Source organism: Nicotiana attenuata, unplaced genomic scaffold, assembly GCF_001879085.1.
Source record: "Nicotiana attenuata strain UT unplaced genomic scaffold, NIATTr2, whole genome shotgun sequence".
Taxonomy (NCBI): Eukaryota; Viridiplantae; Streptophyta; class Magnoliopsida; order Solanales; family Solanaceae; genus Nicotiana; species Nicotiana attenuata.
The window spans coordinates 102301-116033 of NW_017672036.1; the positions used below are offsets into that span (position 1 = coordinate 102301).

The following is a 13733-nucleotide window of genomic DNA, read 5'->3' on the forward strand; positions in this document are numbered from 1 at the left end:
CCATTACAAAATGATTAGAACCCCCTTTATATAGTAGAGGAATTCTACTTATGGTACAATTCTAAATACAGAAGAAAATCCCATGATTGGCTAGATGTCCGGCCTTGACTTGATACGTGCCGAGATTCCCGCCACGATCCTTGCCCGATCACGGATATCTCGGCTTTCTGTTATTCGGTTTAGCAGGCTTTCCTCGATCTCGCTCGGTCTCTATCTCGCTTCGATCTCGATCACGGCTGGTGTTGATCTCGATCGATCATCGAATCATGAGCTTAGCAATCCATCTTTGTACCATGGTTCGATACAATACGAGGCCGATCCTTGGTCTGCCACCCCGGTTCCGGTTAGCCATACAAAAATTAGGAAAACCCGATTCTGACCGTATGCATACCACTATGTAGAAATGACACTAGATACCATTTTAAAGAGTTGGTATTTAGGAATTAGTCTAAAGTATTCTGAGTTTTAATTTTGCAATTAAATTTTTAGGGACACAAATGTCGTGAACCTGAAATTAAATTTTTAGTTTAAAATTTCAGGATAAAAAAGTACTGGCTAATCCCTAAACAATAGCCCTAAAAATGGTTGTTTGTGCATTTCCCCCTCTCTCTATAGACAGATTCTCCAGCATTTCCATCATGGCTATTTATGTAAAGATCCCAAACTGATGGTTATTCAGCCCAACATTCAACAAATCAGAGAGCTCATGTTGAGTAAAAATGGCGTGGGATAGCCACTTTTTAACATGATATTAAATTTTTGTCCAGTATTTTTAATGTTGGGCAAAAATAGCCACTACTCTATTAAAATTAATACAAAAAGATCTTTTTACCCTTTCTTCGTAAGTGCTGTGTAAATATTAAGGACATGGTGTCCTTAACATTTACACTGTACACATGAAGTTGAGGACGCCATGTCTTTAATATTTACACTACATATATGAAGTTAAGGACATGATGTCCTAAAGTTTAACAACGGAAGGTGCAAATACAGGACAGTTTGTCCTAAATATTTATACAACATTCATGAAGTTAAGGATACTATGTCCTTAATATTTACACATCACTTATATAGTTAAGGGCACTATGTCCTTAACATTTACACTGCATACATGCAGTTAAGGATACCATGTTCCTAACATTTACACTGCACATATGAAGTTAAGGACATGAGGTCCCTAAAGTTTAACAACATAAGGTGCAAATACAAGTTAAGGACATTATGTCCTTAACATTTATACTGCACACATAAAGTTAAGGATGTTATGTCCTTAATATTTACAGTGCACATATAAGTTAAGGACATGATGTCCTAAAGTTAATAATGGAAGGTGCAAATATAGGATATTTTGTCCTTAATATTTGCACGGCATTCATAAAGTTAAGGACACCATGTCCTTAATATTTACACATCACCCATGTCTAGTACAAGGGTATTTTCGTCCGGATGGATAAAAATTTATTAAGCACGGGCTAAAGAGTAAATAGAGTTTAAACAGTGGCTAAAGAGTAAAACACGTCTAATTAGTGGCTAAATGTCCCCTTCCCTCTCACGTTGACTCTTTTTCTTTTTCCTTTTTTGTTTTGTTTCGTCTCTCATAAACAACCTCGATTAGTTGATGTGAATTTATAACTGATAACTTGTCGAATTCGTACCGGTTAAAAGTTAGCTAAAACCCAATTTCCAATTCTGGGTGTTCCTCAGTTCATCACATGGCTGCCAATTTCTGGACTTCATCTCAATAGTATGTCTAAAATTTGCCATATTTCCTCTTCAATCATTCTTATTTCTTTGTTTTTTTTAATTAATAAATAGTTTTTTCGTCGTTTGCAGCAAAGAACTTCTGGATCCTGAAGAAGTAGACGTTGTACATCAGCTGGATAAAGATAGAGGAATCACTCTCGATGATTTCAAGCTCATCAAGTTGCATATGTCCAATTGTAATTCCCACAATCTTTTGTGTGGGTGTGTGCGCGCGCGCGCGTGGCGTGTGTGTGTTGTGTGTGTGTGTGTGTGTGTGTGTGTGTGTGTGTGTGTGTGTGGAGTTATTTAAATTAGATTTTACTGATGCAAATTGACATAAAGTATACAGCTTTTCTGATTAATTACTAATGTAAATTGACATAAAGTATACAGCTTTTCTAATTAATTTGAATTTGCAAGGGTTCCAATATGCAGAATTGCAGATACTGTATTATTATATCTGCTGAAGGAGACTGTCTGGTGGCCGTGGGATTGGAAATTTTAGGCAACAGAAATGTAAAAGTTCTGATTCATCTTAACTATTGTGATATCACAATGAAACATTTGTAACAAAAATCCAATAGAACAAAAATATTTGTCCCAAGTATGTAATACTGGTCTTTTAGCACTCAGTTCCTATATCAATCTTGTACTAAAAATATGCATCTTTCTACATGACATGGCAAATTTGTTGATGTACACACTGGTACTTGCAGTTAAATTCAATTGTCTGGCATATCTACACATTACAGAAATAATTGAAAGTTTGAAACCTTCTGTATACCACTTGAGTGCCACTTATCCTTTCCTCATCATATTTGCAACAACAACAACAACAACAACCCAGTGAAATCCCACTAATGGACCTCATCATATTTGCATGACTTCAAATTTCTCAGAATTCTGCTTTACTTGTTTCTCTTTTATGTATATATGTCTGGTATCTTTTGCTGACTTGCAGTTTCTTGTTATCAATCATAAACTTGCACTTGACAACTTAAATAACTTTTTCCTTCTTGTTAATTTCTCTGCTCCCTTGCAGATGTTGCAAGATTGGCTCAAAATGTGAAAGTGCGACAAAGGTCTGTTTTCTATGCTCATCTGCTTATAAAACTTTCTATTATAAGTAATAAACATTTCTTATGTTCTCTCTCATCATCATAGTTGTCTCTTTACGAGCATACTTTTCTCTGTTAGCTGAAAAATTGCAGTGCTATTTGGTTTGAGCAAAACATGTTTATTTGATGTTGTTACCATAGACATGATCAATATTTGTTTAGACATCTAATTTTCCTGAAGGAAGACATATACTGCTCTATTTTTATGTGTAAATTTATCTATCCCATTGGTTGGATGTGAATAAGGTGGAGAATTTCACCTGAGTGTTCTTTCTCAAAAAAAAGAAAAAAGAAAAAAGCACCTGAGTGTTTGTTATGTGTATCTGCTTAACTTTCACATAAGGGTACTGAGAGATATTTTATCCTAAATGTTTCATCAAGGAGAAATTTTAGCGACAGCTCAAAATAAGCATGAAACTGAATAATGCAAAACACCCTTGTTGCTGCTTCCAGCAATCTAGATATCTAATATGTGGTTAATTTACAGGGTTGTTGCTACCGCAGTTACGTACATGAGACGCGTATATGTCAGGTATATCGTGCTATCCCTGATATTAGGAGGACATTACGCTATTCATTGTAAATCATTTACCTAATCAGGAAAGTACACTATTCATTGTACCTTCAGGGTGTCCCTGTGAAGGTAAGCTACATATATGTTTTAACTCAACAAGCCACCAACATGCCACAAATCCATATTGCTTTAAACCAATGAAATTTTGATCAGCTAATGGTTCTTAAAGATACCGCGCATTCTTTGGCTTGCTTAAATGGATCATAAAAGAGGAAAAGCGAATTAGTCCTGCGAACAAAATGTAGAACTTAATGGAAAAACTCAGTGCTGAACTGGCGGAGGAAACTCAGTGCGGTCAGTGAGAGAGCGTCTGAAGAGTCACTTCTCCTAAGCATTTCCTCACAGATATACGCAATCACCAGCTGCAGCCACTCAAATCGTGATTCATTATATTCTGGCAGAAACACATTATCGAAAATGACTTTATATCCTGAAGCAAATTAAGTAAACTAAATAAATAAGCTGATTCAGAAAGGTTATTGGATGGACCACTTTAGCTATTCTTACAGAAAATGGAGATATGTGTACGATATATCACTTATGCACATGAATGACAAACCGTGAAGAAGTGATATACTTTCCTATGTTACAAAAAGTTATCTTAAAAAAGTTGGACCAATTGTTTATTTGTATTTTGAATCCATGTGTTAACTGTTTCTTGCAATAGCAATCCAGGACCAAGTCATTCTAATTGGAAGGAGAATTCTCTAATTTGGCCTCTATATCCTTTCCATTTCAAAATTGAAACCTTTAAAGTCGCACTTATATTCTAGGGGCCTACTATTGCTTCACCTTGAACCATTCTCTCTAATCATCTGTTTTCTTGTCCGTAGGAGAAGTATGACCGAGTATGATCCTCGTCTGGTTGCTCCAACTTGCTTGTATTTGGCATCAAAAGCAGAAGAAAGCACTGTGCAGGCCCGACTTCTTGTATTTTACATCAAGAAATTATGTAAGTACCACTGTGATTACAATAACCAAGTACTTATTATGGTATCCTATTGTTACTACACGGAATACTGAATTTAGTTAATTTGTAATACAAGATGTTGATTTTACTGATTTGCTTATGCAGATTCGGATGAGAAGTATAAGTATGAAATAAAAGACATACTTGACATGGAGATGAAAGTTTTGGAAGCCCTAAACTATTATTTAGTTGTATATCATCCATATCGTTCATTATCACAGTAAGTATCTTGTAGATTATCTTAACATTCAAAACAAGAAAAAATTATATTGCTTGGGAGCTTAATCTATCACCATCCGTGTCACGGCCCAAATCCCAAACCCGGCCGTGATGGCGCCTCTTGTGAAGACAAGGCCAGCCAGAACAACGGAAACACTTCTTTTAACAATTTCTCAACATTAATAAATCCAAAACGCGTATAAAATAGTTATAAAAGCGAAAACAGCGATAATAGCAAAGGGTACCATCCCGACACAGCCCAAACCGGGGTGTCACAAGTCATGAGCTACTACAGAGTTGCTATAAGTCTAAGAAATAGAATATCTGAAATAGTAGTCTGAAGGAACTGAAATAACATAAAATAGGGGAGTCAAGGGGCTGCGGACGTCAACAGCTACCTCGGAGCTCCAACTCGCTGCCTGGTCCGTGAAGAATATCAGTGCTCAGGTGCGGACTCTGCTATGCCTGAATCTGCACGCATGGTGCAGGGAGTAATGTGAGTACTCCGACCCAATGAGCAATAATAATAAATAATAACTGAAGGTAAGAAAACACATAACAGCACAAGGCAATTCTATATCAGGCAGTAAATCATTAACGCAGTAAAAATCCGTAAAGAGTCGAATGAAATCTCATTTTTTTAAAGAGAGGTAAAACAGGTAAAACAACCAGTAAATAGTGAGTAGAAATCTGCCCCTCGGGCCCAGTATCAATCGCTCAGAACAGTATCAGCCCCTCGGGCTCACTCTCATATCACATGGGTACCCGCGCTCACTGTGGGTGTGCAGACTCCGGAGGGGCCCCTTACAGCCCAAGCGCTATATCAACATAAGGCCTAAAAGCCTTCTCATATCACACCCGAGGCCTGAAAGCCTCCTCACATAACACTCGAGGCCTGAAAGCCTCCTCACATAACACTCGAGGCCTGAAAGCCTCACTCGGTCCAGAAACATCATAAGCCCCTCGGGCATCAATAAAATAATAGTTCTCAGCCCAAACGACAGTGAAATATCATTAAAGTCTCAAAAATTCAGCTAAAGCGGCTGAGTTTGTAAAACAGTATAATCATTAGGACTGAGTTCAAGTATTATATCAAAACAGTGAGGAAACAGTGATAACAATCCCCGAAGGATTCAAGTAGTCGGCATTAAGCCCAAAGTATGGCAATAAGCCCAAATCATGATGATAAACAAAACAGCTCAGTCAAATACGCGGTAATATATCAAACGGGACGGACCAAGTCACGATCCCCAGTAGTAAACAATCCCGCGCTCGCCAGTAAGCGCTTGTTTCACCTCAATATAGCACTACGTTGTGCAAATTCGGGGTTTCAAACCCCTCAGGATATCATTTACTATCATTACTCACCTCAAGCCGGCCAAAATCCTAGCTCGCTATGCCCTTGCCTCGCAAATCGACCTCCTCGCGCGTCGAATTTGATCAAAACCACAACGAATACGTTACAATAGGCTAAGGGAACATAACCCAATCGAAAAGACTCGAAAAATATCGAAATTCACGAAATTTGCAAAACCCGAGCTCCGGGCCCACTTCTCGAAAATCAGAAAATTTAACATCATCAGATTCCTTATCTCGCCACGAGTCTATACATACCAAAAACTCCCAAATCCGAGCTCAAATGACCCATCAAAACCCACTTTGAAATATCAAATTCCAAGCCCTAGCTTTTCCCCCTTTTGATGAATTTTCATGTATTTCATTCTACCATTAAATCATGTATTTAGGTCATAGAACTCACCTCCAATCACACTCAGTCGAAATCACCTTCAATTTCCGTCCAAAAGCTCTTAAGGTTGCTCAAAAATGGTGGAAAAATACCTTAGCTCGCGGATGAAATATTAATTTTAAACCCTTCTGCCCAGACCTTATTTTCGCTTCTGCGATCCGATTACCGCATTTGCGGTTCCCGCTTCTGCGGAATTATTCCGCTTCTGTGGTTCTTTACTTAACCGCCTGGACCGCTTCTGCGGTCTATATCCGCTTCTGCGGACGCCGCTTATGCGGACCATCATCCGCTTCTGCGGAAGTTCCTTCAGATACGCGGATCGCTTCTGCGGTCATTATCCGCATCTGCGGACTCCGCACCTGCGGAAATCGTCCAAATGGCCAAAATCCGCACCTACGTTCCTGTCTCCGCATCTGCGGCCCCTTTTCCGCAGATGCGGAAATACCAGATACCAGCAACTATCAGCAGTGCTACAAGTCCAAATTCATCCCGATGATCATCCGAAATCACCCCGAGGCCCCCGGGACCTCAACCAAAAGTGTCAATCCATCCTAAAACACCATTCAAACGTGCTCCAATCATCAAACACCACAAACAACACCAAAACCATCAAATTACATCGGATTCAAGCCTAAGTTCTTCTAAAACTTTCGAAATACGCATTCGATCAAAAACCCGACCAAAACACCTCCGAATAACCTGAAATTTTGCGCACACATCTCAAGTCACCTAACGAAGCTACAGCAACTCTCGGAGTTCCATTCCGACCCTCGGATCAAAATCTCACCTATCAACCGGAATTCGCCAAAATACTAACTTCGCCAATTCAAGCCTAATTCTACACCGGACCTCCAAAATCACTTCCGATCACGCTCCTAAGTCACAAATCATCCCCCGAAGCTAACCGAATCACCGGAAATCATATCTGAGGCTTCTAACTCATAAGTCAACATCCGGTTGACTTTTCCAAGACAAACCTTCCTTAAAGAGACTAAGTATCTCATTTCCTTCTAAAACCAAATCCAAATCAACTCGTTCACACAAGACTCTTATAATGAAGCATGAAGAAGCAGAAAATGGGGGAAACGGGGCGGTAACTCACGTGACGACGGGCCGGGTCGTCACAATCCGTTTGCCAAATGATTCCCGATAACCCTCTTTCCCCCTCCTCTTGAGAAGAAGAATTTTATTCCTCTCCCCATGCCTAAAGCAAATTATTGCTGAAGGTTTCCGTACTTCCGTAATAGTAATTGGTCTCCGCATTTAAGTATGCTTTCTCAGGCCACAGTTTGCACCCCTAACATGCAGCAGAAAAATAGAATCTTAAACTTGGTTCATGTATTTTCACTATTTCACTAATGAAGGAGTTCTGGATATGAATGATAAGACTAGAGTAGATAGTTGTGTGTTAGGTGTTTTTTGCAGTCTCCAAGCAATCAAATTATAATCTTCCTTGTGTAGATGATCAATTTTTCTCAGTATAACTTGATTTTTAACTCAATTGGCAGGTTCCTTCAGGATGCCGGCATGAGCGATACAACTCAATTGACTTGGTAAGAAACTTTCAGGGGCCTTCATATCTTTGATTTCCAGTTGTGAAATTCACCAGATTATGCAAAATATGACGTCCCATAATAGATATTTCCAAAAATCTACCTTCTTGTTTTGTTTTGATAAGTCTGGAATTCTACTTAAATTCCAGGGGACTTGTAAATGACACCTATAAGATGGACCTAATTCTCATACATCCGCCACATTTGATTGCTTTAGCCTGCATATATATTGCAAGTGTGCTGAAAGATAAAGAAACTACTGCCTGGTTTGAGGAACTTCGAGTTGATATGAATGTGGTATGTATGCAAACTCAAATCTGCGCCTGTGTTTTGAAATATAACCAGGAAAGACCATCGTAGACTATCTCTTAAAAATCAGATTCCTATATTACAAAGTTGATACGGATAACCTTTAGCTTGACATGACATTATCTTATTTTATTTTTTCTTGATACGTGAATTGACATTGTTTTCTACCCAAGTTTTCATAATTTACTTGTCATGTAGAGATGTATTTTTGTCACCATAAGGAAGATAGAGAGGATTGATTTAGTTCTATATTGTTTTAGGATTTTCTCAACTCCTAGAACTTGCTTCATGTCATATGTACTTCGTTATGTCAAATGTGGGTGGTGAAACAGGTTGATAAGATAGTCTATGGTTAAATAAAACTTGATCTGTCACACTTTTGGTCAAAATGATTTACATCTGGTGTTTAGGTGAATGTGATGCAAAATGTCTCAAAGGCATTGATACATGATATGATAATCAGATTGTTGCCCAAACAACCTGCCATGTTCCGACGAGTTTTAAACCGCTTGGAGATTGACTATCCTAGATGAAGTTTCGTCCTAGCATCATTGTTTAACCAGTTTCTCAACGTTGACAGGTGAAAAATATAGCAATGGAGATACTAGATTTTTATGACAGCCATAAATCGATCTCAGATGAGAGGGTAAATGCTGCAATGAGCAAGCTAGCTGGAAGGTAATTGATACTGTGGCAGTGACCTAGCCTCCCGTTATCTCACCATTTTTGTCTCCAGGTCCCTTATGTAAAACTTGTTTTCTTTTTTCGACCCAGGTGTTAAACAATTGCACAATGGCCAACAGCTTTCAATGCAACTTCCAATTAAGAGATTCAAGAGTGGGACGTCAAGCATCGTCATTGTTAAATGACAAGCTTGATTATAGAGGCAAATTCAGTGGGTTCAAAATAAGTGTGATCTTATTATATGTATCCTTTTTTTTTTTTTTTTTTTTTGCATATGTATACATAGTTGAGGTGGAGGCAATGGGTTAAGTGGAACTCACAAAATCCGCCCAAAACTCACCCCTGCATGATTGCTCGAGGAAACGAAAAGGAAATAAGGTGTGGCAGCTTTGGACCAGCAACCGCATGTAATAGGAATAAGTCGGATTTTATGTAACGCCACCTTAAGGTAAAAGGCATGAAAATATTAAACTCAGTAATGTGTGTTACTTGACCTGTATGACATCTTTAAGTTCCTTTGCATTTACTAGTTAACAAAGAATAGACGACATTTCCAGTGTAAAGTTTGGCACCTTTTCGAAGACACAAGCACTCAACTATTCATAGTTTTGTCATGATTTAAAGTTAAAAAATACTTGGAAGAAAAGGTGGCTTCCTTGCTCTGTTGTTTTAGTGTTGTGGATAACCAAAAACTAAGCAAAAATTTGAAAATAGCTCTGGGATGAAAGCAACTGCAACTAACAAGAAATATGAAAAGGTGCCTCAATCAAGCAAGTCATGATAATATTCCTTAAAATGCACAATTACAAGGAATAACAATCGAGAAGTGCATATTACATCAGCTTCGGGCTGCCTCTCCAGGTGATAGTTGAGATTTAGAATCAAAAATATTTTGACATTTACTCTCAAAACTACAAAAAGGCTTATCCCTGTTGTATGTAATGTGCATCATCATGGAAGGACTTTTTCATTACTCATTCTCGGACTTGACCTCCGGACATGTAGCAGATTCAATCTTCGCGTTACAATCAGCCGCTGGTGCTGGTGTATTCCCATCAGCGTTCTTACTCTTCGCTTTCTTCTTAGCTTGTTTTTTGGCTGCATATCAATCAAATACATTAGTCAACTATTTACCTCTCGCGAACAGGGGCGGATTCATAGGGTAAATGCGGGGCACGTGAATCCATGGTCTCTTCACTAAATTAAATATTTTATGTACATATTTTTTAAAATTGGTATAATTTAACTGTTGGCACCCATGCTCCAAGAAGGTTGAATGGTGCACTTGGTTGAAAGTTGAGTTATTTACCAAGAGGAAGAGGGATCAATTCCCACTTGATATATTTTTTTCTCTTTTTATTAGTAGTGCACCCATGTACTAGAAATCCTAGATCCGCCTCTGCTCGCGAAAGTAGTACAGCTAAATGGGAAGGAGTATAATTATCACCTAGTCTCCTTTTAGCTTCAGATTTAGCAAAGAAATCCCTCCATTCATCTGTAAGGAAAAACATAGGCTCCTCCTCTTCATCTTCTAAGTCCTGATCTTCGTCTTGCATCATTCTTCAGATGAAAAACAACAGAATTAGTTTTCTATAAGGAAAAGCAACAGAATTAGTTAAAATCTACAGGGTAAAAGTAAAAGCCTTGAAATAGACTGCTCTAACACAACATTAACATCTCATGATCTCAAAAGCACTGTTTCAAATGGATACAAGAAAGGGATCATGCCACTGATGCCAGTGAGGTTTAGGCTCATTGTCTACAACACCTACTTGATTCCAAAAACCTTCACCTCTTTTTCAAGAATAAAACTGAAGACACAGAAAAGTTGGATCAGGTAGTACTTCTCAGTGTTTAGGATGGACAAACTCCCCTTTCTTTCCAATTTTCTTAATATAACGGAAGTTGAAGAGATATCACTATTCGGCAGCATAGTTTGTACATGCACCTATTCCTTGATAGCCAATCACCATATTCAGCCCAAACCAACTCAAGATTAACATATGCAGCCACCCCGAGCATGTGCAATTCTGAAGTTGAGAGGACTTTTTGAAACGTGGAATGGACTTTAAGATGTTCTATTAAGGGGAGGAGAAAATTAGGTTCGCTTGGAGATGGCTGCATTCAGTAAGAGGATGTAGGACTCCCAGAGAGTTTATAGATAAAGAAGAATGATTTAGCGGGTGATAGAGTGGATGAGGGCCTGACCAAGAAATTGGGTATGGAAGTGGAAAAGAACAGGTGTAAAGACTCTTCAGGACAATGGAAGAGGAACGGAAGGAAGCCAGAGGGGACTCCTACATATCTCTACTTTTTCATCTGAGATCTCTACAAACTGTTTGTTATATCTAACTGCTCTCTAACTGACATTAGCTACTGAGGTTAAAAAAAGAAGAAGATAAACGTACAAAATAGTGCACCATCAAAAGGCAACATTCTGCACCCTAGGGTGGCAGAGGTTCTCTGTCAGTGGGTAAGCAAACATAAGCTTATGATAACATTAACTAACAGAAGATTATAGTTCTTTTCTTGCTTACTAGGAAAAACAAGAATCAGAAAGAGTGAGTACTTATGTTAGATGATCAAATTTGCACATCGACGAACATTTAAGTTACCTACATGTATTGTCACAATACCATCACTATCACTGAAGCGCCACTTAATTACAGCTGCAACAAAATTGGTTCTTCCCATACACAAGTAGAAAAATTCCTTGTTTGGAGAAAAATGTATCCAACACTTTTAGACTCTTCCTACTAAAGGTAGCCATGAAACATCTCAACTTCTAGTCTCTAAACAACATTGCATATACAGTAGTACTCATGTTAAAACTTGTGGTATAAATAAACTCGTGATTAAATGAGGTAAAAACACTACCAATTAGCAGAGGCGAAGCCAAGACTTCAAGCTCATGGGTTCGGGAGTCTAATCATTTTAAGTTGCTGGGTTCTAAATTAATAGTTTATACATAATGAATGGACTTTTAAGACATAAACAAGGTTCGAATTCAAAGCTACTGGGTTCGGCAGAACCCATTCCGACACTCTAGCTCCGCCCCTGCCAATTAGTAAACTTATAATCAGTATAATACTAATAGCATTACTAAGATAATCACAATCAAGTACAATGTGTAGCAACTACTACTTCACTAGCACCACCAGAAACACAGACAACTTAATTTCCTGCCGTGCAAAAAAAAAAAAACTCAATCTTCAGATAGGCTCAATTTCAATCAGAGAACAACGAAGCATTAAATTCATCATTGAAGAACAAAAGGACATAGGGGAAAAGTTACCTCGAGTCAGTAAAATTTCCATTAGGCTCAGAAATCTGCGGCTTCAAATCGTCCGGCAATATAGCAAGTGGAATCTGTTCAGGGTTTTGCGGAAAAGGAGTGAAAAGTGGGCATGTTGGAATATGATTGTTCCGCTGCAACATGTGGCTGTGTAATGGACAACTATGTAATATCTGAAAGTGATGATGATGATGATGATGAGGCGGATGATGACTCCATGGATTGGCACCGGCTGAAGAATTTTTCTCCATTGATGGCTTGGTGCTGTACTCCGCTATGCTTCTTCCTTATTTCGGGTCAAGGTATTGGGCCCCGTGGCTGGGCTACACAATCAAAGCCCAAATATACTGGTAGAAATGACACCAGGTAGCCACTCTAAAGGCTGCTATTTAAGAATTTGCCAGTGTGTGGTGTGTCGTGATTTTCAGTTTTCAATTTAAATTTGCAAGATAAAAATGTCCTGAATTATCCTCAAGTTAAGATTTTTAGTTTAAAATTTCAGGACAAATAAGTATTGTTAATCTCCAAATAGCATCCTAAGATGATTGTCTGGGTACATGCCCCACTATACTGAGGTCTTACTCTAGACTGGACTAGCTCTTCAGCGGGTTGGCCCGCATGAGAAATGCCCTACCCCATTCGTCTTAGTAAAAATTGTATGGCGGTATAGGCTTGCCACTTTTTGAACTGATTTTTGAGAAGTAATGTTTGAAAGTTCGTGAAAAAGTAGCCATAGTCTCTCGTCAATCCATGCTGATGCTAGAAGAGCTATTCTCGTCGCCCACTTTTCTAGTCAAGGCAACGATTACGGTTTAAGCGGTTTCAATACCAAGACGCCCAGAATCCTCTTTTTTATATGCTACTTATAAATGAAAAAGATGTTGAGTTTTTGTGGTCTCTGAATTCGAAGATTCCCCAATGATCGGGAGGATTGTTGGTATTACTGCGTTCAAAATCAGAAAATAAGAGAAGCAAAAATGTTAGTTCAATAAACAAATCGTAAAATAATTCCGAGCTCACTGAATTCGCACTGTGCCCTTAAGGAATTTAATCCCCTCACAGTTGCCCAAGGTATACGGATTAATTCCTCCCAGGATAGAACGGAATAGCTATTCTGTGATAGCGGCATTACAAATCATAGAAGTTCAGCGAACTCAACAAACAGAGCAAATCACACTTGACACTTATATTTATTTGGAAAATAATGCAACAATATAGAAAGGAGGGGAGAAGTTTTCAGATTTTCCATGTTTGAAAAATGAGGCCAAGCCTCTAAATTTATAGACAAATGGGTGATATGGAGAGGTGCAATAAAAAAGGTGCCTCTTCCATTTTCCATTCACACCCTTTTAATAAAAGTGCAACAATACCCCACATGAATGGGGAATGGACATATGTGAAAAAACATGCATGAAAATACTGTGTGATTCGCAAGTAAGGATTAATCGCATCTGAATAAGTAGGTTTCCCTTTGAACTTTCTGTAGCGAACTTATGTCGGATATACTCGGTCAATTGGTAG

General features: G+C 38.5%; 2 protein-coding genes across 4 annotated transcripts; one reads left to right on the plus strand and one right to left on the minus strand.

The window, feature by feature from the left end:
• The first annotated feature begins 1580 nt into the window (after positions 1 to 1580).
• LOC109211459 (cyclin-C1-2-like) lies at positions 1581 to 9518 on the plus strand. Of its 3 annotated transcripts, none has more exons than XM_019374989.1 (10): positions 1581 to 1744; positions 1816 to 1940; positions 2786 to 2825; positions 3349 to 3393; positions 4269 to 4387; positions 4511 to 4625; positions 7880 to 7924; positions 8074 to 8221; positions 8814 to 8911; positions 9008 to 9518. In XM_019374989.1, exons 1-10 carry the CDS (start codon positions 1713 to 1715, stop codon positions 9012 to 9014), a joined length of 774 nt encoding a protein of 257 aa, XP_019230534.1. In that variant the 5' UTR covers positions 1581 to 1712; the 3' UTR covers positions 9015 to 9518. The 3 variants fall into 3 exon arrangements, with proteins under 3 accessions (XP_019230534.1, XP_019230535.1, XP_019230537.1); XM_019374990.1 differs by having other exon boundaries at positions 1583 to 1744; positions 1834 to 1940; XM_019374992.1 differs by lacking the exons at positions 1581 to 1744; positions 1816 to 1940 and adding an exon at positions 2107 to 2259.
• A 147-nt stretch (positions 9519 to 9665) lies between these two features.
• On the minus strand, positions 9666 to 12565 carry LOC109211460 (SKI family transcriptional corepressor 2-like). Its single transcript, XM_019374993.1, has 3 exons — positions 12213 to 12565; positions 10365 to 10477; positions 9666 to 10015 (listed from the first exon to the last, which is right to left on the minus strand). Exons 1-3 carry the CDS (start codon positions 12461 to 12463, stop codon positions 9888 to 9890), a joined length of 492 nt encoding a protein of 163 aa, XP_019230538.1. The 5' UTR covers positions 12464 to 12565; the 3' UTR covers positions 9666 to 9887.
• Between the last annotated feature and the right edge of the window lie 1168 nt (positions 12566 to 13733).